Raw genomic sequence first — 27,207 nt, 5'->3', positions numbered from 1 at the left:
GTAACTAGTTAAGATAAGTCATACTGGAGTAGGCTGGGCCCCAAATCCAACATGGCTGTCCTTCTAAGAAGAAAGCAATGTAAAGACATTGACATCAGGGAGAATGCCTATGATGACAAACGCGGAGATAGGGGTTATGTATCCACAAGCCAATAAATGCCAAAGATTGCAGGCAAACCACTGGAAGCGAGGGAGGGGCAAGGAAAAACTGTCCTACAAAAAAAAAAGAAAGAAAAAGAAAAACTGTCCTACAGTCAGTCAGAGGGAACATGGCCCCACCAATATCTTTCTTAAAAAAGTTTTATTTATTGGCCTTGATCAGTTGGCTCAGCAGTAGAGCGTTGGCCTGGCATGTGGAAGTCCTGGGTTTAATTCCTGGCCAGGGCACACAGGAGAAGCGCCCATCTGCTTCTCCACCCTTCCCCCTCTCCTTCCTTTCTATCTCTCTCTTCCCCTCCTGCAGCCAAGGCTCCATTGGAGCAAAGTTGGCTCAGGCACTAAGGATGGCTCCATGGCCTCCACCTCAGTCACTAGAATGGTTGCAATGGAGCAACGCCCCAGATGGGCTGAGCATCACACACTGGTGGGCATGCCGGGTGGATCCTGGTTGGGCGCATGAGGGAGTCTGTCTGCTGCTCCCCATCCCCTGCTTTTCACTTCGGAAAAATACAAAAAAAAAGTTTTATTTATTGATTTCAGAGGGGAGGAGAGAGAAAAAGAGAGAAACATCAATTTGTTGTTCCACTTACTTATACACTCATTGGTTGATTCTTGTATGTGCCCTGACCCAGGATTAAACCTGCAAACTTGGTGTATTTGGATGACATTCTAACCAACTGAGCTACCTGGCCAGAGCCTCAACATCTTGATTTTGGACTTCTAGCCTCTAGAACTATGAGGCAGTACATTTTTGTTGTTTTAAGTCACCCAGTTTGTGAACTCTGTTACGGTAGCCTCAGGAAACAATACAGGGCCTAAGAGGATTTTTTCTTCTAGGACTGAAATGGAACAACAGCAACTAGGATACCTAAGAGTAAGTAACAATGAAAGTGTTTGTGGGAGAAGAGATAATTTATAAACTTAAAATATACAGAGCTGGGCAAAACTAGGTTTACAGCCTGACCAGGCAGTGGCACAGTGGATAGTGTCGGACTGGGATGCAGAGGACCCGGGTTCGAGACCCTGAGGTCACCAGCTTGAGCGCGGGCTCATCTGGTTTGAGCAAAGCTCACCAGCTTGGAACCAAGATCGTTGGCTCGAGCAAGGGGTTACTTGGTCTGCTGAAGGCCCACGGTCAAGGCACATATGAGAAAGCAATCAATGAACAACTAAGGTGTCGCAATGAAAAACTGATGATTGATGCTTCTCATCTCTCTCTGTTCTTGTCTGTCTGTCCCTGTCTATCCCTCTCTCTGACTCTGTCTCTGTAAAAACAAACAAACAAATAAAAAAACTAGGTTTACAGTTGTGAGTACATGAAAGTTTATTCTTGTATTACTATTTATTAATTATTGTCGTTTTAATTTGTATTACAACTGTGAACCCTTCTTTTGCTCACCCCTGTATTTATTTTTATTTTATTCTATTTTTTAAAATGATTTTATTTATTTATTTTTTTACAGATGGTAGGGGAGACAAGATATAGTTGATTCACTCTAGCTGTTCATTGGTTGCTTGTCATATGTGTCCTGACCATGCAAGCCCAGGGTTTTGAACCAGCGACCTCAGTGTTACAGGTCAATGGCTCTCTATTCACTGTGCCATTACAGGACAGGCCACCCCTATATTTAAAGTTCCTCTAGGCCACTATCTATTTGGGCACTGTAAACAATATCCAACAAATGCTGAACTCTTTAAAAAAAAAAAGATTTTATTTATTCATTTTAGAGGAGAGAGAGAGAGAGAGAAGTGGGGAGGAGCAGGAAGCATCAACTCCCATAGGTGCCTTAACCAGGCAAGCCCAGGGTTTTGAACCTGCGACCTCAGAGTTCCAGGTTGACGCTTCATCCAATGTGATGACAGATCAGGCGATGCTGAAGTCTTATTATATGCCTTTTATGAATAATATCAACACTGAACACACCTGAGCCCTGGTTGGTAGCAGAAAATGTTTGACAAAACCGCTGCTTCGGTCAGCAGGCTGAAGCTTCACACGCCCAGGAAGGGAAGATGCTCTTCATTTCAGTCCTGGACAGGCTCTCCCAAGCATTTTTTTCAAAGCTTACAGAGGAATAATTATTAGCTGTATCCAGTCGTTTTTATATGTGTTCTTTTCATTTGCCTCTCACATGGAGCCTTCAATGTGTTAAAAAGGAGCAGTGTCTGTGAAACCACCTCTGGGAAGGAAACTAGGCCTGTTCACTGTACCCAAAGCAAACAAAACACACCAAATGTTGTCAAAATAACTTTCAGGATAAGACAAAACCAATAAAAAGAAGTTTCCATTAAGTCTCTCCATTTATTTATAAGTCAGTATTTGTGCTATGTCCTCGGTCCTAGTTCCCAGCCTGGACACACAGACACAAGGTGAACCTAGGATACATGCACTAACCCTTTTGACCATGTGCAACTGCTGTAATTAAAAAGGCATCATGTCATACAGTCATTTCTTCTTTCTTGTAGCCAGGGTTTGCCCTCTCTCTCGCAAAGAAGTAGGAGAGTAACCTCCGACTGCACAGAGGCTAGTGAATCCACTATTCATAAATGTTATTTAGGAGGAGTTCTGTCATCAGAGTCCAATACTGGACTCAAAAAAAGAAATTAAAAATCATTCTTTTTCGCCTGACCAGATGGTGGTGCAGTGGATAGAGCGTTGGACTGGGATGCAGAGGACCCAGGTTCGAGACCTCGAGGTTGCCAGCTTGAGCGCGGGCTCATCTGGTTTGCGCAAAAAGCCCACCAGCTTGAACCCAAGGTCGCTGGCTCCAGCAAGGGGTTACTCGGTCTTCTGAAGGCCCGCAGTCAAGGCACATATGAGAAAGCAATCAATGAACAACTAAGGTGTTGCAATGTGCAATGAAAAACTAATGATTGATGTTTCTCATCTCTCTCCGTTCCTGCCTGTCTGTCCCTGTCTATCCCTCTCTCTGACTCACTCTCTGTCTCTGTAAAAAATAAAAAATTAAAAATAAATAAAAATAAAAAAAACAAACAAACACATTTAAAAAAAATCATTTTTTAATTTTTGAATGGAGGCCTGGGTTTGTCTCAGAACTTGACTCAACTATCAATTAATTCCAAATCCTTTCCCTTGAAGATGCTTCAGATTTTGCTTATTTTTGAAGATATGACCTGGTGTTAAGACTTGTTTATCATCCTGAAGGAATGAATTCTAAAGCCTACTACTTTATCTCCCAATAGACAGAGTAGAGAATAGATTATTCTTTTGTCATCTAAAATTAGAGATAGAAAGAAGAAAAGCTAAGCTCTAGGAATTACCTCTTAATATTAAAAAGCAAGGGAAAAAGTTTCAATATCAAATGCTGCCATATTCAATCACTATAAACCCATTTGCCAAGTTCTCAAATACTTCAGAGTTCTAAACGTCAACTCTCTCTAAACTACAGAAGACGGCAGCAGTGGTTATTTAGATAAATCTAGAATTATAGTCAACCCCAAATCACTTATTCTCTTTTAAAAGATCATCAAGTTCTCTTTTTTTTGTAAATACAGTAGTCCAGCCTTATTGGCAGTTTTGCTTTCCATGGTTTAAGTTACCCGCAATCAACCATGGCCTGAAAATATTGAATGGAAAATTCCAGAAACAAATAATTCATGAGTTTTAAACTTCTGGCCATTCTAAGTAGCATGACGGAATCTAGCATTACCCTGCTTCGTCCTTCCCTAGAGGTGAAGCATCCCTCTGTCCAGTGTATCCACACTGTATAAACTACGCATCCGTTAGTAACTGAGTAGTTCTCTCGGTTATCAGATCGACTGTCACAGTATTGCAGTGCGTATGTTTAAGTAAACCTTATTGTACTTCATAACAGACCCAAAGCACAAGAGTAGTGATGCTGGCAATTTGCGTATGCCAAAGAGAAGCCCCAAAGTGCTTCCTATAAGTAAAAAGGTAAGTATAGTACAATCAGCTATTTTGAGAGAGAGTAAGAAACCACATTCACATTCACATAACTTTTATTAGAATATATTGTTATAATTTTTCTGTTATTATTATTGTTGTTAACCTTACAGTGCCTAACTTATAAATTAAATTTTATCACAGGTATGTATGTATGTACAGGAAAACACAGTACACACAGGATTCATTACTATCCATGGTTTCAGCCTCCGCTGGGGGTCTTGGAATGTATCCCCTGTGGCCAATTCTCATTATTCACAGTAGTTACGTGTTATAAGGTCACCACCAACACTGGAATAGTGGCTACTGAATCATTGCTCCTAGCGCGCACGTGTAGGTTTAGTTTTGTGAGAGCTTCTGGTCACAAATCACTCATTTAAAAAAAATTTTTTTTTTTAATTTTAATTTTTTTATTTATTCATTTTAGAAAGGAGAGAGAGAGAGGAGAGAGACAGAGAGAGAAGGGGGGGGAGGAGCAGGAAGCATCAACTCCCATATATGTGCCTTGACCAGGCAAGCCCAGGGTTTCGAACCGGCGACCTCAGCATTTCCAGGTCAACGCTTTATCCACTGCGCCACCACAGGTCAGGCTCACTTATTTTTTAAATCTTTTTTTTTCCCTCTCTGTTTTTACATTAAATAATGTCTATTGCTTTATCTTCAAATTCTTTTATTCTTTCCTAATTCCATTCAGTGATTTAAAAATAAAAAATCTCGTATATTGTAGTTTTCAGTTCTAGAACTTCCTTTTGGCTCCTTTTTAAAATCATTTCTATCTCTTTGCTGAGATTTCCTCTTTTTATTAATTGTAAGCATATTTTTCTTTTAATTCATCGAGAGTAGTTGTAATAAGTGCTCTAAAATCCTTGCCTGATAATTCTAACATCAAGGTTATCTTTGGGTTAGTCTCATTTTTCTATTGAGAATATGTTCCATTTTCCTGTTTTTTTCATATATTGAGTTATTTTGGATAGTATTGTGGATATTGTGAATATTAAATTATGGAGACTGTTCTTTTCCAATTAGTGCTTTTTTCTTTTTCTTTAAAATATTTTTTATTGATTGATTTTACAGAGAGAGAGGAGGGGGGATCAAGAAATAGTTGCTTCACTCTAGCTGTTCATTGGTTCTTATCGTATGTGCCTTGCCCAGGCAAAGCCCGGAGTCTCGAACTGGCAACCTCAGTGTCCCAGGCTGACGCTCTATCCACTGCGCCACCACAGGCCAGACCAGTGCTTTTATTATTCTTTTAAGCGGCAACGATCTTGCTTGGTTCAGGCGTCAGCCAGAGCTGCAGGCAGACCGAATCTGGGAATCCCCTCTCTGGAGCTTTCCCTTCCAGGACTTGTACCATCTCTCCTGCAGCTGTAGTTCCTCACATTCAGTCTCTGGTCTCGCACTCCAGAAGGACTGGGACTTCTCCACCAGGCCCCTAAAGCATTGCATTCCTTGCCAAATAGACATGGCTAAAAGCCAAGAAAACGGGAACTCATTTTTTAAAAAAATGTATTGATAAATTTTAGAGACACAGGAAGGGGGGTAGAGAGAGATAGAGACAGAAACATCGATCTGTTCCTGCATGTGCCCTCACTGGGGATCAAAGTGGCAACCACTGTATATCAGGACAACATCCTAACCAATCAAGCTATCCAGTCAGGCCTGGGAACTCACTTTGTTTTTGGGGTTTTTTTTTGTATTTCTCCAAAGCCGGAAACGGGGAGAGACAGACAGACTCCCGCATGCGCCCGACCGGGATCCACCCGGCACGCCCACCAGGGGGCGATGCTCTGCCCCTCCGAGGCGTCGCTCCATCGCGACCAGAGCCACCCCAGCGCCTGGGGCAGAGGCCAAGGAGCCATCCCCAGCGCCCAGGCCATCTTTGCTCCAACGGAGCCTCGGCTATGGGAGGGTAAGAGAGAGACAGAGAGGAAGGAGAGGGAGAGGGGTGGAGAAGCAGATGGGTGCTTCTCCTATGTGCCCTGGCCGGGAATCGAACCCAGGACCCCTGCTCACCAGGCCGACGCTCTACCACTGAGCAAACCGGCCAGGGCCTGGGAACTCACTTTGTATAGCACCTCTTCTCCAGGTGCGGACTCCCCATAAGAACCCTCTTGCTTGTGACCACACTGCAGTGTCTTCCGGTAGCTGCCTCCTATATTATATACAGAGTTTTTAGTTGTTATCTGAAGGAGGGCTAGTATGATAAACTATTACTCAGCTCTTCTAGCCCCAATTATTCATTATTGTCTTTGGAATAAATTGATAATATGGATGTTCTAAACATTTATAATACTTAAATAAATCACCTTGCAAAGACCTAATTCAGGAAGAGCTGTATAGTTAGGCACAATTTTCTCATTCTCTCACGCAGGTCATCTTGCTCATGTTGAAGAAGGCTGTTATTAACTCTGAGGTCAACAGAAGATAGAGGTCTAACCACTGCCCCTCCCGTGGGTGTCCTAGTAAATCTCACTTCCAGCAAGGGTGAGGCAGAATGAGTTTAAAGGAGTGTCTTTCCTGGTTCTCCTAGGCTTCAGGATATATTGGGAATGAGTTAACAAACAGATATGGTCATAAGGCCAAACAAGGTTAAGAAGAGAAAATAAGTATGTCAATAAAAAATATGCATGCAGCATTATCCTCCCACGTGGATATTGTGTTGACTGAACAAAATTCTGGCTATTTTCAAATGGGAAGGAGATAAAAGTTACCTCATGACTTGGGGGGGGGGTCTTCCCTCTTGGATCCCAGTCTATCTCCTGATCTTCTGAACCTCTGCCTCTTACTGGACTCTCTGTGTCCTTTTCAAGCTGCCAGAACCACAGAGGTCCTTGGCCAGCACATCTATGAGCAACAGAGAACTCACTGAAACCTGGGATTATGTTCTGGCACTCTGTTGCTTGAGAGATAGTGATTAGAAGGAAGAAAAAAACACACCGAACTTCATCAACAAAGTGGCATTTCCATTTCAGCTGTTCCTGGGGGCAAAACAGAGCAGTAAAGAGAAATCCTAGATTGAAAGCTTTGTGGTTGTCTCCGTTTCTCATTAAAGTGGCCCTAATTATAATCATACCTATGATTACAAGATTTAACACACCTGGTCTCAAGGATGCCACAAGAAGAGGAATTCTACCTCCATCCCAACCCATTTCCTTTTCTCTATTCACTGAGGAAGCACAACTTATAAATTTCAAGGAGTGCAGGCTAGAGTTGTTTTGGAGAATGGGAGAGAGGTGTTTCATTCACATGGCTTTTTTTGTTTGTTTGTTTTTTTGTATTTTTCTGAAGTTGGAAACGGGGAGGCAGTCAGACAGACTCCCGCATGCACCTGACTGGGATCCACCCGGCATGCCCACTAGGGGGTGATGCTCTGCCCATCCGCGGCATCGCTCTGTTGCGACCAGAGCCATTCTAGCGCCTGAGGCAGAGGCCACAGAGCCATCCTCAGTGCCTGGGCCAACTTTGCTCCAATGGAGCCTTGGCTGTGGGAGGGGAAGAGAGAGACAGAGAGGAAGGAGAGGGGGAAGGGTGGAGAAGCAGATGGGCGTTTCTCCTGTGTGCTGTGCCCTGGCCGGGAATCAAACCTGGGACTCCTGCACGCCAGGCCGACACTCTACCACTGAGCCAACCGGCCAAGGCCACATGGCTTTTGAAAGTGACAAATATCTTCCATGGCCACAAATTATTTTAGTACTGGTGAGACAAGCAGGGTTGCTTTCATTGGCTACACATGTGTTGGGCAAATGAGTTTGTAAAATTTGTGTTTCTTGAGTTTGCTCACTTTTAGTGTTAAAAATGGCGTTGATGCCTGACTAGGCTGTGGCGCAGTGGATAGAGCATCGGACTGGGATGCAGAGGACCCAGGTTTGAGACCCCGAGGTGGCCAGCTCAAGCGCGGGCTCCTTGGACCCAAGGTCGCTGGCTCGAGCAAAGGGTTACTTGGTCTGCTGAAGGCCCACGGTCAAGGTATATATGAGAAAGCAATCGATAAACAACTAAGGTATCGCAACGCGCAACAAAAAACTAATGATTGATGCTTCTCATCTCTTTGTTCCTGTCTGTCTGTCCCTGTCTATTCCTCTCTCTGACTATCTGTCTCTGAAAAAAAAAAAAAATGGCGTTGGGCAGCACCAAGTATGTGATCTGTGAAATTGCAAATTACCTTCCTGCTTGGGAAGGGCCATTGTCTTGCTAATGTTTGCTGGTGGAGAAGTTTTAGCACCAGAAAGTATTGAAAAGAGAAGGGAGGAAGCCATGTTTTTGCAGAGTTTGTGCAGAGAGAAGGGAGAAGACATGCAGATGAGGAACCAGAGGTGAGGGACTTTTGTGAGCTCTGCTGAGATTGGTGAGGCCTTTGATTCTGGGAGAAACCGTAGAAGATTCTCCTGGTTATGGAATCAGAGAATGTGTCAGTGGCTTTGGGAGCCCTGAATGAAAGGGAAGTGTTTTCCTGTGAGTGTTGCTCGTCGGCTGGTGCAAGGATGGCCCACCATTTTTTGGCTCCACTGTTTCTTTACCATCTGTCCGAATCTAATGGGAACCTGCATGTGAATGGTTGTGATGGTGGTGGCCCTTGTATAGTGTTTCTGGATAGTGTTTCTATTTCTTCTCTCACTTGACTAATCAGACATACATTTTGCTCTGCCTCTCTCTCTCTCTCTTATTTTTCTCTTACTCATAAAAGTGTGTAAGATGATTTTGTAAATTTATTTTAATAGTGTTGTATCACATTTTTACATAAATTTTTATTTTGAACTAACTTTATATTTACAGATAAGTTTTAAGACAGCATGGAGAATTCCTATATCCCCCTTACTCAGTTTCCCTTATTGTTAACAGGAGTTTTCTAGATCTTGATAACAGATGTGAAACACTCTTTTTTTTTTCTTTAGTGAGAAGCGGGAAGGCAGAGAGATAGACTCCTGCATGCGCCCTGACCAGGATTCACCCAGCAAGCCCCCTATAGGGCAATGCTCTGCTCATCTGGGGCCACTGCTCTGTTGCTCGGCAACCAAGTTATTTTAGTGCCTGAAGCAAGGCCATGGAGCCATCCTCAGTGCCCAGGGCCAACTTGCTCAATTGAGCCATAGCTGCAGGGGAGGAAGAGAGAGATAAGAGAGAAGGGAGGGAGGAGGGGTGCAGAAGCAGACAGTCGTTTCTCCAGTGTGCCCTGACTGGGCATCGAACTGGGGACATTCACACACCAGGCCGATGCTACTGCTGAGCCAACTGACCAGGGCCAAAACACTCTTGACTCCCTCTTATATAGAAGATTCGCAACAATAGCATATGTATCCTATAGCAATTTAATTACCTGAACTACTACTGAGTTACGATCTGTATGTCCTCCATTCCTATCAAGTTCCCATATAACAACTAGGGGTAACTAATGAGTCCAAGCTTGTACAAAAATAGTGTCAAAAACTTCATATGGCCTGACCTGTGGTGGCGTAGTGGATCAAACCTCGACCTGGAACAATGAGGTTGCAGGTTCAAAACCCTAGGTTTGCCCAGCCAAGGCACATGTGGGAGTTGGTGCTTCCTGCTCCTCCCCCCTTCTCTCTCTCACTCTGTCTCTCTTCTCTAAAATGAATAAATAAATAAAAATAATTAAAAAAAAAACAAAAAACTTCATATGGCAAAATTCCAGCACAAATAAAGACTGCGTGTCCAACAAAACAATCACTCTAATGGCTTAACTGACAGTTAAATCCTGATGTGCCAGGCTGTAAGTGAATTATTAATGCAAACTCTCACTAGAAAGTCAACTGGGAATGAGTGTCCATTAAGATCAAGAAGAAAATTAATTTAGAGGTCACTCATTCTTAGCTCACATATGGATATACTTTCTTCCTATGTTGGCCATACACTGGGGAGAAATCCAGCCAAACCCACTTGGAGGAGGAAAAATGTTTAATTTATGCAGCAACTACAATCTCATGGATTGAATTCACAACTAGAAAAGAAACATTTTAAATGAGGCCCTTTAGTAATTCAGTATGAGCTATTATGAGTCAGGAAGGTAAGTCACTAAAGTTCAGGCTACAGAGGCAGGCTTAGTCTGTTCCAGCCAGCTCACCTTAGAACCTCTCTCTCTGCAGAGAATGCCAAGACTCAGAGTCTCAGTCTATAAATGTGTGCTCTGGTTTTTCTATAGCGGTTAGTGTGTAATTTGCCTACTATGCTATGGAAGAAACAGACACTCTTACTGAATATGCAAACAATACAATTTTGTGCTGCAAAACTCCTGCTTATCCATTCATCTGTACGAATCAACCCAGGGGAAAGGTTTGAGGCCTGCCCTGGTGAAAGGAGGATGACTAACAGACAAAAACCAGAGGTTGGAAAATGCAAATGGTAAGAGGCTGACTTACCTCTGTGGCTTTCTGGCTGAGTCCCCGAAGCAGCAGAACAATCACATGGATGGCAGCTCTGCGCACCTGAACTTCACGGTCTGTTTTAGCCACAGCAATCAGGCAAGCTGTTACCTAGGAGAGTTAGGGAAGGAGTCAATAAAAACTCAGGACTGCATAATTACATAAAGTTCCACTTTCTATATACATCCATCAAGATGGATGGGTGGGTAGCTCAGTTGGTTAAAGTGTCTTCCCTATGCACCAAGGTTGGGGGATCAAACCCTGGTCAGGGCACATACAAGAATCAACCAATGGGCCCTGGTCGATTGGCTCAGTTGTAGAGCATCAGCCTGGCATGTAGATGTCCGGTTTGATTCCCAGTCAGGGCACACAGGGGAAGCAACCATCTGTTTCTCTACGTCTCCCATCCCCTTCTCTCTTTCTTCTCCTCCTGCAGCCATAGCTTGATTGGTTCTAGGGCAGTGGTTGGCAAACCGCGGCTCGCGAGCCACATACGGCTCTTTGGCCCCTTGAGTGTGGCTCTTCCACAAAATACCAAGTGCGGGTGCTACCTATATAGTTTAAGTTTAAAAAATTTGGCTCTCAAAAGAAATTTCAAGCATTGTACTGTTGATATTTGGCTCTGTTGACTAATGAGTTTGCCGACCACTGTTCTAGGGCATCTGCCCCAGGTGATGAGGATGACTCCGTGGAAGCCTCCGCCTCAGGCACTAAAAATAACTTAGTTGCAAGCATAGCCCCAGATGGACAGAGCCTTGGCTCCAGACAGGGGTTGCTGAGTGGAACCTGGTCAAGGCACATGCAACAGTCTGTCTCTCTCCCCGCCTCTCGGGAAAAAAGGGGGGAAAAATCAACCAATGAATGTATGGATAAGTGGAACAACAAATTGATGTTTCTCTCTCTGTCTCTACAATCAAAAATATATATAATAATAATAATAAAGAACAATCTGATTAGAGAGAGATGGATAGTTTCCTCATTCTCAATTAAGAGAGATCTAGCCTGACCAGGTGGTCGCACAGTGGATAGAGCGTCGGCCTGGGATGCTGAGGAACCAGGTTCAAAACCACGAGGTCACCAGCTTGAGCCCGGGCTCACCAGCTTGAACATGAGGTCATTGGCTTGAGCGTGGGATCATGGATATGATACCAGAGTCACTGGCTTGAGCCCAAAGGTTGCTGGCTTAAAGTCCAACGTCGCTGGCTTGAACCCAGGGTCACTGGCTTGAGCAATGGGTCACTGGCTCAGCTGGAGCCCCCCACCCAAGTCAAGGCATGTATGAGAAAACAATCAATGAACATCTAAGGTGCTGCAACTATGGGTTGATGCTTATCTCTCTCCCTTCCTGTCTGTCCCTCTCTCTCTAAAAAAAAAAAATAGAGAGAGAGAGAGAGAGAGAGAGAGATAGATCTAGGGTAGAGATCTTGATTTAGACTAGCTTTTCTGGAAAAAGGACAAAACCTGGTTTGGAATTCAGGAGGGAAATTAGGGAGTGGGAAGGATACATGTATACAGTCATGCACAGTTTAAAGATGGGATACATTCTGAGAAATGCATTGTTGTTGTATGAACATCATGCAGGGGTCCCCAAACTTTTTACACAGAGGGCTAGTTAACTGTCCCTCAGACTGTTGGAGGGCCGCCACATACAGTGCTCCTCTCACTGACCACCAATGAAAGATGTGCCCCTTCAGGAAGTGCAGCGGGGGGCCGGATAAATGGCCTCAGGGGGCCTCATGCGGCCCGCGGGCCGTAGTTTGGGGATGCCTGTCACAAACCTAGATGGTAACGCCTACAACAAACCCGGGCTTTATGGTGTGGTACCATCTTACATGAGTTCCGTCGTTGACTAAAACATCATTATGCAGCATACAACTGTATAATAAAGGTATGGTCAAATACAAATATATCCTCAAAGTGAGAAGAACTGTTACTTGTCCCCATTTGGGGACACTGAATCAGAGGAAGGAAAGATGGCCCAAAACACAGTGCCATCTAAGGACTCAGGACCATGGAGATTTAGCTAAGCTGGCTTCAGAGTTCATATTCAGGCCTGGCATGAATATGAATGTACCACTGATGAAAGTTTCTGCTCAGGCACAGAGCAATACATAAATATTCAAACTGATCTTCTTTGGCATATTCAGACTTCCCAGTTCTACAATCCAGCTTATACACCATGTGAGTCACCAGGGGCCAATTTCAGAGACTCCTTCCTTGGGCTTCTTTTGTGGAATAGGTCTTTTGGTGCTCATTTAACTTTAAAAGATGGCTCTATAACAGGAAAGACTGGAAATTACTTGCAAAGCATGGTGCCAGTTATACAGCTAATAATTCTATGTAACAAAATGAGCTTCTATACCTTGTACCTGCCACCCTGCTCCTGGTAGGCATCAAAACCTTCTAAAACCTCTATAAAGAAATACCACTAAAAACAGCAGTAACAAACTTTTCTGAGGCTCTTGTGCAAGATTTAAAAAGAAAATAAAAAATTTTAAATTGTGATCAATGGCAGCACAAATTGGAAGGTAAGTAAATTATTCAACTGGCTTCTCACATGCTTTGCTTTTTGATTTACTACTTGAGCGTATCTTGGCCAACCATGGAGGAAATTCTAACCATGATAAGAAAACAACCAGAATGTATGTTTGGAAACACGTATAAATACATATTATGCTTAAAGAATGGGTTTTAAAAAGTTTTTAAAAATACAGGCACAAATGAGGACACAGGCTTGTGCAGAAGTTTTAACCATGCAGATTATATTTTTCACAGCTTTCAAACAGTTGGGCATAGTTCAAAGTGTCTAATTAATCAGTGATGGCAGAGAGAGAAGAAGTAGCTTGTTCTTAAATATAATTGCATCTGTGGTGCTGGCATTTAATCAAGTTGTACATCTATTAGATGAACTTGCAGCTTGCAGGTGAAGGAAAATCTCAGAAAAGCCCAACTCTTTGGGGGCTCTTTTTCCAGGAGCCCAGCAAGCTGCTCCTGCTTTTGACCTGGGACACCCTGACCCAAGGCCATCAGTGGCTTCCATGCCTCTGGTATTAAGGGTGGAAGCAATTCAGTCCTAGGAAGAATTGGACAACCTCCAAACAGGCAACAATATAATAGCTACCTCTACTTGCAGGCTTAGTATTTACAAGGTAAGAGCTGAAATCAGAGAAACAAGTTAGAGCTAGGTCTGAGTCGTTCTTGACACATGAAAGTTTAGCTTAGTCAGTCGGATAACTGAAGTGTGAAAGTCAGCACAGGGCTGTGTAATGTGCAGGTGTTCCCAAGCCTTTGCCTGCTTCCCTCTAGGTTTTAGTTTTGGCCCACAGTTCCATGTTTGGCAGACCAAGGCTTCCTGGCCTAGGACCCTGCTGGCATCCAGCTTTGTCACCTACAGGCTATTAGCGATTTATATACCAGACTAGACCAAGCCCATCTGGAATCAGCCATCTGGGGAAGAATCTTGTGAACAGGAGAGTAGTCACAAACTTTTCTCAATACCTTTGCCGCAAAAACAAAATTCTATGAAATGTATGATGGTCAATTATGAAAAATGTTTTTAAAATACTGGACTTATAATATGATCATACGGGTATCATCTAGAAATAAGAAAGGGCTTCTGCTTTTCAGGTTACGCTCCCACAACCAAGCTGTAATGTTGCTCTTCTGCAGGCCCCCTCATCAAACACTAGAAGTAGGAGGACACGTGGCCACTCTCTTCTATCTGTCCAGCCTGAACAAGTCACTCCCATGGCTAGTCTCTCTCACCTCCAACCTCTAGGACATACTCCACATTGCCTTCCACCCCTAAAAGTCTTGGCAAATAGACAGATGATGTAAGGTCTTTACTAATTTATGAATTGGTGTAATATTTCTATTCTAAGTCCTCCCAGAGGGCAGAAACCCATTCTATGTGATCTTCATGTTGCCTATGCTACGGGTCAATGTATCGATTTTAATAAACCATATCATGTAAAGCTTTTTCTTCATTGGCTAATTTACATAAGTCATATCTACTACTGAAAGCCACAGAGAGAAAGATGATGATTGCTTTGGAAACACTAAAGGTCAGTTTAAGCAATTTGACACTTGACAAGAGCCAACAGAAATAAGGAAAAACTTCACTCCCCAAATAGCTGGTACACACCAAACATAATCAGAACTATATAAATAAAGAAAATACAAATGGCAAGATTAAAAAAAAAAACACACCTTGGAAAATTCCAGAAGAGAGGTACCAGAGTTGAGGTAAATATCAAGAAAGCATGATTTCAATTTTGCAATTGCATCTTTGTCCCTTTTCCTAACACTTCCTTTGTTAAAATTCATTTGCTCTAACTTGTCTAAGCTAGACCATCTGTCCCTCTATTCTGTAAACTGAGAAACCTTAACAGCAAAGGCAGTGCGCCTCTAACTCATACGTGCTCCACTCACCTGTCTAACCGGCCATGGGAAAGAACAATGGTGGCTACTTCAGCTTCCGGGGGTTTCCCAGGATATGCACTCGAGTCCTCATGTCAGGGCCCTATGTGCCTTTACACTGCACATGCGCCATCACTTAGAAAACTGCACGGATTGCAGAAAACTGGTAATAAATTCAGATCATGCAGTGGGATCAGAGGTGGTAGCTTGGCATCAGACCTCAAAGCTCAGCTTCGTGGGCACCACGTTAAAAGCAGATTGCTGCTGCCTGACCAGGCGGTGGAACAGTAGATAGAGTGTCAGACTGGGATGCGGAGGACCCAGGTTCGAGACCCCGAGGTCACCAGCTTGAGCGCAGGCTCATCTGGTTTGAGCAAAGCTCACCAGCTTGGACCCAAGGTTGCTGGCTTGAGCAAGGGGTTACTTGGTCTGCTGACGGCCCGCGGTCAAGTCACATATGAGAAAGCAATCAATGAACAACTAAGGTGTCACAACAAAAAACTGATGATTAATGCTTCTCATCTCTCTCCGTTTCTGTCTGTCCCTATCTATCCCTTTGACTCTCGCTCTGTCTCTGTAGAGAAAAAAGAAGCAGATTGCTCCTGCACGTCTCAACTGGGCCATATCTTATTTGCTGCACTGAGATTGGGTCTCTCACTGTGATTGACTTAAATCATACTTATTCTCATAGAAAGCGATAAAAAAAAAAAGCATATCATGATTTGGTTTCAAGCAACAAAGCTCTTGACAAGAATTAGAAGAAATTTAGGAAAATATACTGCTCACAAAAATTAGGGGATATTTCAAAATGAATATGAAGCACTAAAATATCCCCTAATTTTTGTGAGCAGAATTAGGGGATATTTCAAAACGAATATGAAACTATATAATATCCCCTAATTTTTGTGAGCAATGTAATAATGTTCTGCAAACAGGCTAAATCTTGACATCAACAGAGAGGAAAAACCTGAATTCCCAGAACAGAGACTATGAGAGAGTTGATCCCATCCTTTATATCCCTTCCCCACCAGCAAGCACTGTCACAGCACAAACAGAAATCTGTCACAGCAAAAACAAAGTCCACAAATCTGGACCACTCAGCAGGTATGACAGCTTTCTTCAGATGTCCAAGGACTATAACCCTTAGATCAGATCATGTTCAAGAGTCTGTGGTGGCTACTTTGTTCAATTTTATATCAAAACAGATTATACTTCTCCTCTTTCTCTGCCTGGCTAACACTTGATCAGTACTTCCTCACTGCCCTGACACTTCTGAGGGCCCTAGGTTCCTGTTCTCTTGGAACCCTGTGCTTGTTCTATGACATCCCTCTAGTCTGTTGTCTATTTATTTACTCCTCTGTTTCACATACCACTGAGATTTCCCTGGGGAAAGAGACTGGGTCCTTTATCTGTGTCTAACATACCTGGCATATATATGACAAATTCTGATGAAGAAGAATTCCTTCTGTTTGCAGCCAAAGACAAGTTTCCCTAAAGTTAAAGTGCCTTCTCCACCAGTACACACTGGGGCTAAGAATTCTTGATACTACAAAAAACTTCCAGAGCTTTCATGGGACACTGACAAAACTGTCATAGAAGAAGACACAATAATCTTTTAAAATAAATTAGATCAGCCCTGGCCAGTTGGCTCAGTGATAGAGTATCAGCCCTGTGTGTGGAAGTCCCAGGTTCGATTCCGGTCAGAGCACACAGGGGAAGAGTCCATCTGCTCCCTCAACCCTTCCACTCCCCACCCTTCTCCTCCTGCAGCCATGGCTCAATTGGTTTGAGCAGAGGCAGATTAAGGTCAGTTGAGGCCCTGGGCCCAGAAGAAAATATTAAGCCCCTTACAAAAAAGAGAGAGACAGGGAAAATAAAATTACATGTTAACCATAATTTTAAATAAATAAAAATATTATGTACTATTAATGTTAAAATTGCACATATGAAACCAAACTTGGTGTCATTAGAAAAAAGTATAAAGTTGGGGTTTTGTGGAGCCCTTCAGAAGTTGGGGCCCAGGGCACGTGCCCAGTGCACCCTCCTTTAAATCCGCCTCTGGGTTTGAGCACATCAGCTCCGGGTAGTGAGTATGGTTCCATGGAGCCTCCACCTCAGGCATTAAAAATAGCTAGGTTGTGAGCACGGCCCAGATGGGCAGAGCATCGGGGTGTGTGTGTGTGTGTGTGTGTGTGTGTGTGTGTGCCAGGTTGATCCTGGTGGGGGTGCATGGAGGAGTCTGTCTCTGTATTTCCCCTCCTCTCACTTGGAAAAAGAAGAAAAAATAAATAAATTAGATCATTTCATTCCTCTGCTTTGGCCTCCCATCTCACTCACAGTAAAAGCCAAAGTTCCCATGTGGACTGCGACCACCTCTTTGATTCCTTCCCTTCCTCTCTTCACTCAAGCCACACTGGCATGATTGTTCCTTAGTAAGTCAAGTGCATACCTGCCTCAGGGCCTTTGTACTTGCTGCTCCCTCTACCTAGAATGCTCTGTTTCCAGGTATCTGCCTGGATCAACCCCTAACTTCTTGGCTCAAATGTCACTCCTCAGGGAGGCTCTTCCTGTTCATCCAAGTTCACATACAATAACAAGCTCCTTCCTGCCCCTTACTAGATTTATCTCCTTAGCACTTAGTGCAACCAACCGGAGTATATATGTGTTTATTAGCTTGCTTGTTACCTAACTCTCCTAACTAGACTGTCAGTTCCATGAGAACAGGAACTTTGCTGCGTTCAGAGCTGGATCCCCACCACTTAGCACATGGCTGTGGCACCATAACTGGCATAGAGTAAGTGCTCAATAAATATTTGTTGAATTAAGAATTACTTAAGAGCCATGCTAAATATCCTACTTTTTCCATGTGGATGGGTAAGAGCAGTCTGACTATAGGAGGATTCAATGAATGGAACACTAAGGCTGTCAGGGTCCAATCATGTTCAAACTTGTAGTGCACCCAAGGCAGCTGGTTTGGCACCGATGACATGGCAAGTGTGGGATGTTACGTAACAAGGAACATCTAAGAAGAGGAGACAGAAATTATGTGGGATGGAAACGCCTGGTTTTTCAAATCAGAGGGAATATATTGCCTTCAGAGGTTTCATTGCCAAAAGCAAGTTCTGTTAAGAGGAAGGTTCATGAGCCTTCCTGTCAGTAGCTTTTCTCACATGGCAAGTCTCTTCCTTTTCAAAGCCGGGAAAGCAATCTTTTTTCCTTAAGTTGCCGGTAATTTACTGTACACATTGTCCTAGAACTTGATTTTTACTCTTATAACACCATATACATCTTTTCATGTCCACACATGCAGTTCTCACTGAAACCCATCACATTCTGGAATGTATGTATCCTACTTTGCTTAAGCAGCTCCCCATCTATGGACACCTGGGCGATTTCAGTATTTTTACTTTTTTTTTTTTTTAATAATTTATTTATTTTTTAATTTTTTTTTTTATTATTTATTCATTTTAGAGAGGAGAGAGAGAGAGTCAGAGAGAGAGAGAGAGGAGAGAGAGACAGGGGGAAGGAGCTGGAAGCATCAACTCCCATATGTGCCTTGACCAGGTAAGCCCAGGGTTTCAAACCGGCGACCTCAGCATTTCTAGGTCGAGGCTTTATCCACTGCGCCACCACAGGTCAGGCCTATTTTTACTTTTTTAACATTTTAATGGAATTTATTGTGGTGACATTGGCTAATAAAATTATATAGGTGTCAAGTATGCAATTCTAGAAAGACCATCTGTATATTGTACTGTGTGTTCACCACCCAAAGTCAAATCTCCTTCCATCACCATTTATGCACCCCCACACCCCTTTCTACCTCCCCAGCCCCTTTCCCACTGGTAATCACTATATTGTTGCTCGTATCTATGAGTTTATTTGTTTGTTTTTGCTTAATCCCTTCACCTTTTCCACTCAGCCTTGCAATTCCCCTCTCCTCTGACAGCGATCAGTCTATTTTCTTTCAGTGAGTCTGTTTCTATTCTGTTTGTTAATTTATTTTATTCTTAGTTTCCACACATGAGTGAAATCATGCTATTTGTCTGTCTCTGACTGACTTACTTCACTTAGCATAATACCCTCTAGGTCCATCCAAGCTGTCGTTAAAGGTAAAACTTCCTTCTTTTTCACAAAAACAATCTTATAAACGAACTGAGCCTGACCAGGCGGTGGCGCAGTGGATAGAGCGTTGGACTGGGATGCTGAGGACCCAGGTTCGAGACCCCGAGGTCGCCAGCTTGAGCGCGGGCTCATCTGGTTTGAGTAAAGCTCACTAGCTTGAAACCAAGGTCACTGGCTTGAGCAAGGGGTTACTCGGTCTGTTGAAGGCCCACAGTCAAGGCACATATGAGAAAGCAATCAATGAACAACTAAGATGTGGCAATGAAAAACTAATGATTGATGCTTCTCATCTCTCTCCATTCCTGTCTATCCCTCTCTCTGACTCTTTGTCTCTGTAAAAAAAAAAAAAAAAAAAGTATAAACGAACTGAAACATTTACTGAGAGAAAATATAGAGTGGTTAATATCATGGGTTTGGAAACCTCCAGCTGCCAGCATTGGAATCCCAGCCTTGCTACTTTCTATCAGCATGACTTTGGCAACTTATTTATAGTTTCTCTGTGCCTCAATTTCCCCTGTGAGGACTGGATCAGCTGACATATGTGAGGCATTCAGAAGAGTATTAAGTGCTTGCTATTATTACTAGTTAAAAAAATAGGCAGGAATAAGTCTTCCCAAATAAGCCTTCTCTCCCTCTTCCTCCAAAATTAATCAAACAACACTTACTGAGTACCCACTATATGCCAAGCACTCCGACAGGCGCTTCAGGCGAATAAAAACTGGTTCTGCCCTCGTGCTCACACTTTATTAATGACCCCCACACTCTTGGGATTGAGGTTACGTAGAGTTCAGGTCTCTAGAAGTCGGGCAGGGTCACTGGACAAAGCGGTTTGCCAGGCAGGTGCCCCCACAGCAACAGTTCCTCATATCGATTTTATTTTATTTTGATTTTTAGAGAAAGTGGAAGGGAGAGAAAAAGAGGGAAACATCTATTTGTTGTTCTACCTATTTATGCACTCATTGGTTAATTCTTGTGTATGTCCTGACAGGGAATTGAACCCACAACCTTGGTGTATGGAGATAGATGCTCTAACCCACTGAACTACCTGGCCAATCTCACATCAATTTTAAAGTTGAAATAAAAGGTTTTCTCTTTGTGTTAGCATCTACAGTAAGCAAACAGTCTACTACTTATTCATACTGCATTTTTGAAAGCTTAACAAACAATGCTCGATTCTTGCTATGAGCCAGGAAGTTGTAAAGCTAACAAGCCCTCCCGGACTTGGTCCCTACAGCCTCTCCCACCTCATCTCTGCCACCGACTAACTTCCCACCCCACACCTTACCCCAGCCTTTCGCATCTTCCTAGAGTTCTTCAAACCAGTTAGGTTGTCCTACACCACACCATGGTGCCTTTACATAAGCTGCTCCCTCTGCTGAAATTCTCCCTGGGCCATCCTGGGAGACCCAGCTTCTGGTTGTTCTCCAGATTTAGCTCTAAGGGTCTCTTCCTCCAGCACGTCTTTGTCAGTGCCCAAACCTGACTGAAGGGCTCCCTCACTGTGCTCCCACAGCACCTCTCACAATGGACCATAACTGTAATCACTGATGTATGTTTCTCTACCAAGTTAGCCGTGCCTACCAGACAAACTGATGTCTTACAGAGCAATGATTTTCTTTCCTTTTTTAGAAAATTTATTATTGATTGATTTAAGAGAGAAAAGAAGGGAGAGAGAAACATCAGTTTGTTGTTCCACTTACTTATGCATTCATTGGTGGATTCTTGTAGGCATTCTTATGGGGGATCGAACCCACACCCTTGCCATCCAACTGAGCTGCCTGGCCTGGGCTAGGGCAGTGATTTTAACCAGTGTGCTAAAAGAATTTTTAAAATATAAAATAACTGTGGCCCTAGCCGGTTGGCTCAGCAGTAGAGCGTCAGCCTGGCCTGTGAATGTCCCAGGTTTGATTCCCAGCCAGGGCACACAGAAGAAGTACCCAGCTGCTTCTCCACCCTTCCCCTCTTCTTTCTCTCTGTCTCTCTCTTCCCCTCTCGCAGCCAAGTTGGAGCAAAGTTGGCCCAGGCACTGAGGATGGCTTCGTGGCCTCCACTTCAGGCGCTAGAATGGCTCTGGTTGCAACAGAGCAACGCCCCAGATGGGCAGAGCATCACCCCCTGGTGAGCATGCCGGGTGGATCCTGGTCAGGCACATGCGGGAGTCTGTCTCTCTGCCTCCCTGCTTCTTACTTCAGAAAAATATAAATAAATACATAAATAAATAAAATAACTGACTATTTAGTCTTTTATTGTCAAATAAAACAATGACAACAGCCAATAACAAGCTGTCTGGTGTGAATGAATCAAAATTATGCCTATTTTTTGTTGTTGTTGGATGGGCAAAAATATATATAGTTTTGGTGTGCCACAGACTTTTAACAATTAGCTTATGTGTGCCATGAGATGAAAAAGGTTGAAAATTGCTGTTATAGGGTTTTGAATTCTTGGTCCCTAACAGAGGGCCTGGTACAAAGCCAGTGTTTGGTAAATGTATTCCTGGGAACATCTGAAGGACATTTGTTACCTCTGTTCTTTTCATTTCCTTGCTACTCATCCTCATCACTGTCATCCTCAGTCCCCTTCAAAAGACCAAAATTCCCCTTAAAATATTTTTTAATAAAGAAAACTTAAATTTTTTTACTAAAATGGTACCTGCTCAATAAGGATCACCTTGAATACCCTACACTACAACCTCCTTAATTAGTCATTTCTGGTAAATGACCCTGAACACAGGGCACGTGTTACCAAAGGGCAATTAGAGTATTTATTGGAGATTTTTCTCTGAACAGAGATCAGACTAAACTTTAGCCCACAGACTCAACTTTCAGCTGTCCTTCCTCACGGTTTCTTCAATTCTGTTAGTTACTTCAGATTCTTTATAATAAACCCTCCTGCAATTAAAAAATTCTTACTAATATAACTTTCAATATATATGTCACATTAGTGAGGCCTAAGGAGATTAAATGACTTACCCCATCTGAACACAGGTCTCGTGACTGCCCATCCCAAGCTACTCATAGGTCCAAGTAAAAAAAGCTTTAGTGAAAGGAATCAGCATGCAGTACCTCGTGAACCACTGGGCCCAGCAGGAAGTCCAGCCTCTGGCACAGTTCTCCAAGGTTGGATAGGCTGCTGGCCCGGTGAGCACTATCCGGGTCTCTCACTCCCCTCAGGAAGGTGTGGATCAAAGGTTCTCGGTATTTTGAGACCATATCCCCTATAGAAAAAGGAAAGAAATCAAAATCTTTTAATGCAAATTGTCAGCTTCATAAAGAAGAAATAATATCATCATGGTACATTTTATGGTGTTTAATACTTTTTAAAGTACTTGCATAACCATAAAAAAGCATGCTCTGGAATATTCAGTGTTATGCAGGAAGATTCATTATACTGAGTAACAGTGAGGTCACTGTTGACCTTGACAAGAATGGTTTGAATGGACTGGTTAATGCCTTCATACAGTCAAGCAGATGTTTCTTAGAGAACATAATTTCATTAATCTCAGTCACTTGAAAGGGGAGGAAGAGGAAGTCTGTTTTCCCTTCAGGTCAAGAACACAATGTGCTTTCCACACAATTTAATAAAAAGATGAGAAGAGAATTTCTCTAAAATGCTCCCAGTTCCTAATATACTTTATGTAATCATAGACTCATCCTCAGTCCAGTTAACATCAACAATTATCACAGAAATTAAATCAATGGTGAGTTAGCCATAGCCTGTTTTCGGCATAGGAAAGAGGGGTTTGTCTGTCCTTAGATCGCAGTTCTGAATGTTAGTCCTGGAGAGGTGGTCACATATATGTACAAGGACATCTGTATACAGATTTTACTGCAGTCTGACCAGGTGGTGGCACAGTGGATAGAGAGTCGAACTGGGACATGGAGGACCCAGGTTCAAAACCCTGAGGTCACTTGCTTGAGCATCGGTTCATCTGGCTTGAGCGAGGGCTCACAAGCTGGAGCACAGGGTTGCTGGCTTGAGCTTGGGATCATAGACATGACCCCATGATCACTGGCTTGAGCCCAAGGTCGCTAGCTTGAGCCCAAGGTCGCTGGCTTGAGCCCAAGGTCGCTAGCTTGAGCCCAAGGTCCCTGGCTTGAGCAAGGGGTCACTCAGTCTACTGTAGCCACCCCCCCTATCAAGGCACATATGAGAAAGCAATCAATGAACAACTAAGGAGACTAAGGAGCCACAATGAAGAACTGATGCTTCTCATCTCTCTCCCTTCCTGTCTGTTCCTATCTGCCTCTCTCTCTTTCTTTCTCTCTGTCACACACACAAAAAAGATTTTACTGCTGAATTGTAATAGTAAAAATGAGAAGAAAAAATTAAATATTAAATAATATGGAAATGGTTAAATAACCCCACATATTATAGAATACTATGCCACTGTTAAAGGGAAGGTGTCAGTGAATGTGCAGTGCAGGGTACAGATGAAGTATTATGGAATGGTACATGTGAACCCTATGTAATTTTATTAACCAATGTCACTCCAATAAATTCCATTTAAAATTCAAAAAATGGGACATGACACTAATATGGAAAGGTCTCCTTAAGACACTATTAAGCAAAGAAACAAATAGAACCAACATCATTCCATTTATGTAAAAATGCACACACACACACACATTTCTCTCACTATTAACAAAACAAAGTTACAAATTTAAATATGTATATTAAATATACAAATGCATAGAAAAAAAATATCTTCTCAGTACTGGAGATACTACAGCATGAACAATGAAGTAAAGGTCCCATCTTCCCGAAGCCAAATTCTGGTGGGGGAGAAAGACAATCCAGTAAATAAATCTTGCAGCAGCAATAAGGCTGTGATGAAAAAGAAGGAAGGTGGATGTTGGGGCGGAGACTGAGAGCCAGGAGTGGGGCTCAAGGAGAGGCTATCAGGGTAGAAGACCTGAAGAAATAAGTCATGTGAGAATTGGGGGGAAAGTAAAGAGCAGAATAAACAAAGAAGTTTTAAATTCAATGTACAAATAATATGGTTGTTTTTTTTTAAAGATTTTATTTATTTGTTTTAGAAAGGACAAAGAGAGAGAAAGAGAAAGAAGGAGGGAGGAGCAGGGAGCATCAACTCCCATATGTACCTTGATCAGGCAAGCCCAGGGTTTTGAACCTGCAACTTCAGTGTTCCAGGTTGATGCTTTTATTTACTGCACCACCAGAGGTCAGGCAATATGGCTTTTTCTTTCTTTTTTTTTTTTAAATTTTTTAAAAAGTTTTATTTTTTGAGAGAAAGATTAAGATTTTATTTATTCATTATAGAGAGGGGGGAGAGAGAGAAGGGGGGAGGAGCAGGAAGCATCAACTCCCATATGTGCCTTGACCAGGCAAGCCCAGGGTTTTGAACCGGCAACCTCAGCGTTTCCAGGTTGACGCTTTATCCACTGCGCCACCACAGGTCAGGCAATATGGCTTTTTCTTATACTGAACCACCATAAAAGAAAAGAACATGGGCCCTGGCCGGTTGGCTCAGCGGTAGAGCGTCGGCCTGGTGTGCGGGGGACCCGGGTTCGATTCCCGGCCAGGGCACACAGAAGAAGCGCCCATTTGCTTCTCCACCCCACCCCCTCCTTCCTCTCTGTCTCTCTCTTCCCTCCCGCAGCCAAGGCTCCATTAGAGCAAAGATGGCCCGGGCGCTGGGGATGGCTCCTTGGCCTCTGCCCCAGGCGCTAGAGTGGCTCTGGTCGCGGCAGAGCGACGCCCTGGAGGGGCAGAGCATTGCCCCGTGGTGGGCAGAGTGTCGCCCCTGGTGGGCGTGCCGGGTGGATCCCGGTCGGGCGCATGCAGGAGTCTGTCTGACTGTCTCTCCCCGTTTCCAGCTTCAGAAAAAATACAAAAAAAAAAAAAAAGAAAAGAGCATGAGTACAGCATTACATAAATAAAATCACAATTCAATTTAATATTCCATTTATGTAATTCCTGCCCTGCCTGAACTTTGTTACTACTTTCCAAGTGAGTATCCATTTAACTGCATGTTCCACCAACCCCCCACTCCCACCCTGGGCCACGAGTGCATCCAAGAACCAAAGGAGGCCTGACCTGTGGTGGCACAGTGGATAAAGCGTCAACCTGGAATGCTGAGGTCGCCGGTTCGAAACCCTGGGCTTGTCTGGTCAAGGCACATATGGGAGTTGATGCTTCCTGTTCCTCCTCCTTCTCTCCCCCTTCTCTCTCTCTCTCTCTTTCTCCCCCTTCTCTAAAATGAATAAATAAAATCTTTAAAAAAAATACTTAAAAGTGAAGAAAAAAAAAAAAAAAGAACCAAAGGAGCCAGTGGGAAGGTCAGAATCGCAAGAGCTCTGCACTGTACCCAGTCAGCAGGCTCTGGGCTCATTTGTGACCTAGTTTTCCAGGTGCTGGACTGGAAGAGCTGGAACAGTTGCTGCATCCACTCTGCATTTCTCAAAGTGCCCAGACATCATGTTCTCTGCAACTTGTTGGCCTTAGACCTTACATGTACAGCCTAGATTTGTCACACGTTTGTTCAAACCTGTTCTTCTTTGGAGATTTATAGCTCTGCCTCCATTTCCTGGGGGCTCTGTGAGCCTCTGACTAAGCCTCCCTCCTCTGAGCACCTACCCTGCTGTGAGGCTGGTTTCTCAAGACTGTATTGGACTCTAGTTGCTAGGTTGGGGGTCAGCCCAAACCAGTTTTCTCTGCAGAACAAAATGAATGTATGCAGTGAGAGAATAAAGCTTCCAGGGCTGCAATTTGATGCAGGCATAGAATTTAAAGATCCTATATAAAGGTGTTGTTTTTTTGTTTTTTGTTTTTTTTTGTATTTTTCTGAAGCTGGAATCAGGGAGAAACAGTGAGACAGACTCCCGCATGTGCCCGACCAGGATCCACCCGGCATGCCCACCAGGGGCGATGCTCTGCCCACCAGGGGGCGATGCTCTGCCCCTCCGGGGCATCGCTCTGCCGCGACCAGAGCCACTCTAGCGCCTGGGGCAGAGGCCAAGGAGCCATCCCCAGCGCCTGGGCCATCTTTGCTCCAATGGAGCCTTGGCTGCGGGAGGGGAAGAGAGAGACAGAGAGGAAGGAGGGGGCGGGGTGGAGAAGCAAATGGGCACTTCTCCTATGTGCCCTGGCCGGGAATCGAACCCGGGTCCCCCGCACGCCAGGCCGACGCTCTACTGCTGAGCCAACTGGCCAGGGCCAGTGTTGTTGTTGTTTTGTTTTTTTTTAAATTAGAGCTTTATAGATCCCTATATGTCAAATTTTGTTGTGTACATCTCATTGGCATTCTCCCATTCTTTCTTGCAAATAGCATCATAATTTTGTTGAAGTATCCATCTTTCCCTGGGCCCTAAGCACCACCCATGTGGTTCAGGCTAAAGCCTTCATTGGTCTAAGTAAATCATGGTTGCACATATCCCCTCGCCTTAAATAGTTTAGGTATGAGCATGAGACCCAGTCTGGACAATGAGGTGTGAAGAAAACTCTGCTGGATGATGATACCTCACCAAAAAAAGAAAAGGGAGGAGGGGAAGGGGGAGGGAGAGGGGAAAGAGAGGAGAGGAACGAGGAAGAGGGGGAGGAAGACCAGGAGGCAGAGGAGGAGGAGGGGGAGGAGGAGGAGGAGGGGGAGGAGGAAAAGGAGGGGGAGAAGGAGGAGGTGGAGGAGGGGGTGGTGGATGGAGGAGGGGGAAGAGGAAGAAGGGGAGGAAGAGGAACAGGGGGAGGAATGTGACAAGAGAAGAGACTGGAGTGATGCAGCTATAAGCCAAGCAAAGCAGCAACCACCAGGACCTGAAAGAGACAAGGAATGGCTTCTCCCTCAGAGTCTCCAGAGAAAGTATGGCCTGCCATCACCTTGATTTCTGCCCAGTGATACTAATCTTGGACTTGTCTCCAGAACTGTGAAAGCATAAATTTCTATTCTATTTATTTATTATTTTAAAAAATACATTTGTTTTAATCCAACAAGTCTGTGGTAATTTGTTACAGCAGCCATAGGAAATAAACATATGTGGGGTATTTTTGGTAAAACAATAAAAACAAAATAACAACAACAAAAAAGATATGACACCTTAAAGTTGCTATAGCCAATGTGAAACCATGAGGGACCAGAGGATGAGGCCAAAATGCTGAGGATGGCACAGCAGAAAGACGAAAACAATTTGGGTCTTGAATAATGTCATAGAGCCAAAGAATGAGCTAGTCTTGGAGTTTTTGTTACGTGCAACG

The 27,207-nt window shown here is 43.6% G+C and overlaps 1 protein-coding gene across 4 annotated transcripts in view; it reads right to left on the bottom strand.

Moving 5' to 3' along the window:
- TANGO6 (transport and golgi organization 6 homolog) overlaps positions 1 to 27,207 on the bottom strand; it is a 219,086-nt gene that overhangs the window by 41,888 nt on the left and 149,991 nt on the right. For 3 of the 4 annotated variants that reach the window (XM_066243181.1, XM_066243180.1, XM_066243179.1), the window contains exons 16-17: positions 22,062 to 22,213; positions 10,456 to 10,569 (exon numbers count right to left, since the gene is read on the bottom strand). In XM_066243181.1, the coding sequence (XP_066099278.1) occupies positions 10,456 to 10,569; positions 22,062 to 22,213 (266 nt within the window). Of the gene's footprint in view, positions 1 to 10,455; positions 10,570 to 22,061; positions 22,214 to 27,207 lie in introns of those variants that run through there. The other variant, XR_010727094.1, reaches the window with a different exon arrangement.

The sequence above is a fragment of the Saccopteryx bilineata genome, chromosome 9 (assembly GCF_036850765.1).
Source record: "Saccopteryx bilineata isolate mSacBil1 chromosome 9, mSacBil1_pri_phased_curated, whole genome shotgun sequence".
NCBI classification, from domain to species: Eukaryota; Metazoa; Chordata; class Mammalia; order Chiroptera; family Emballonuridae; genus Saccopteryx; species Saccopteryx bilineata.
The sequence above is the reverse complement of the archived record's forward strand: the minus strand, read 5'-3'. Positions and strand labels throughout refer to the sequence as shown.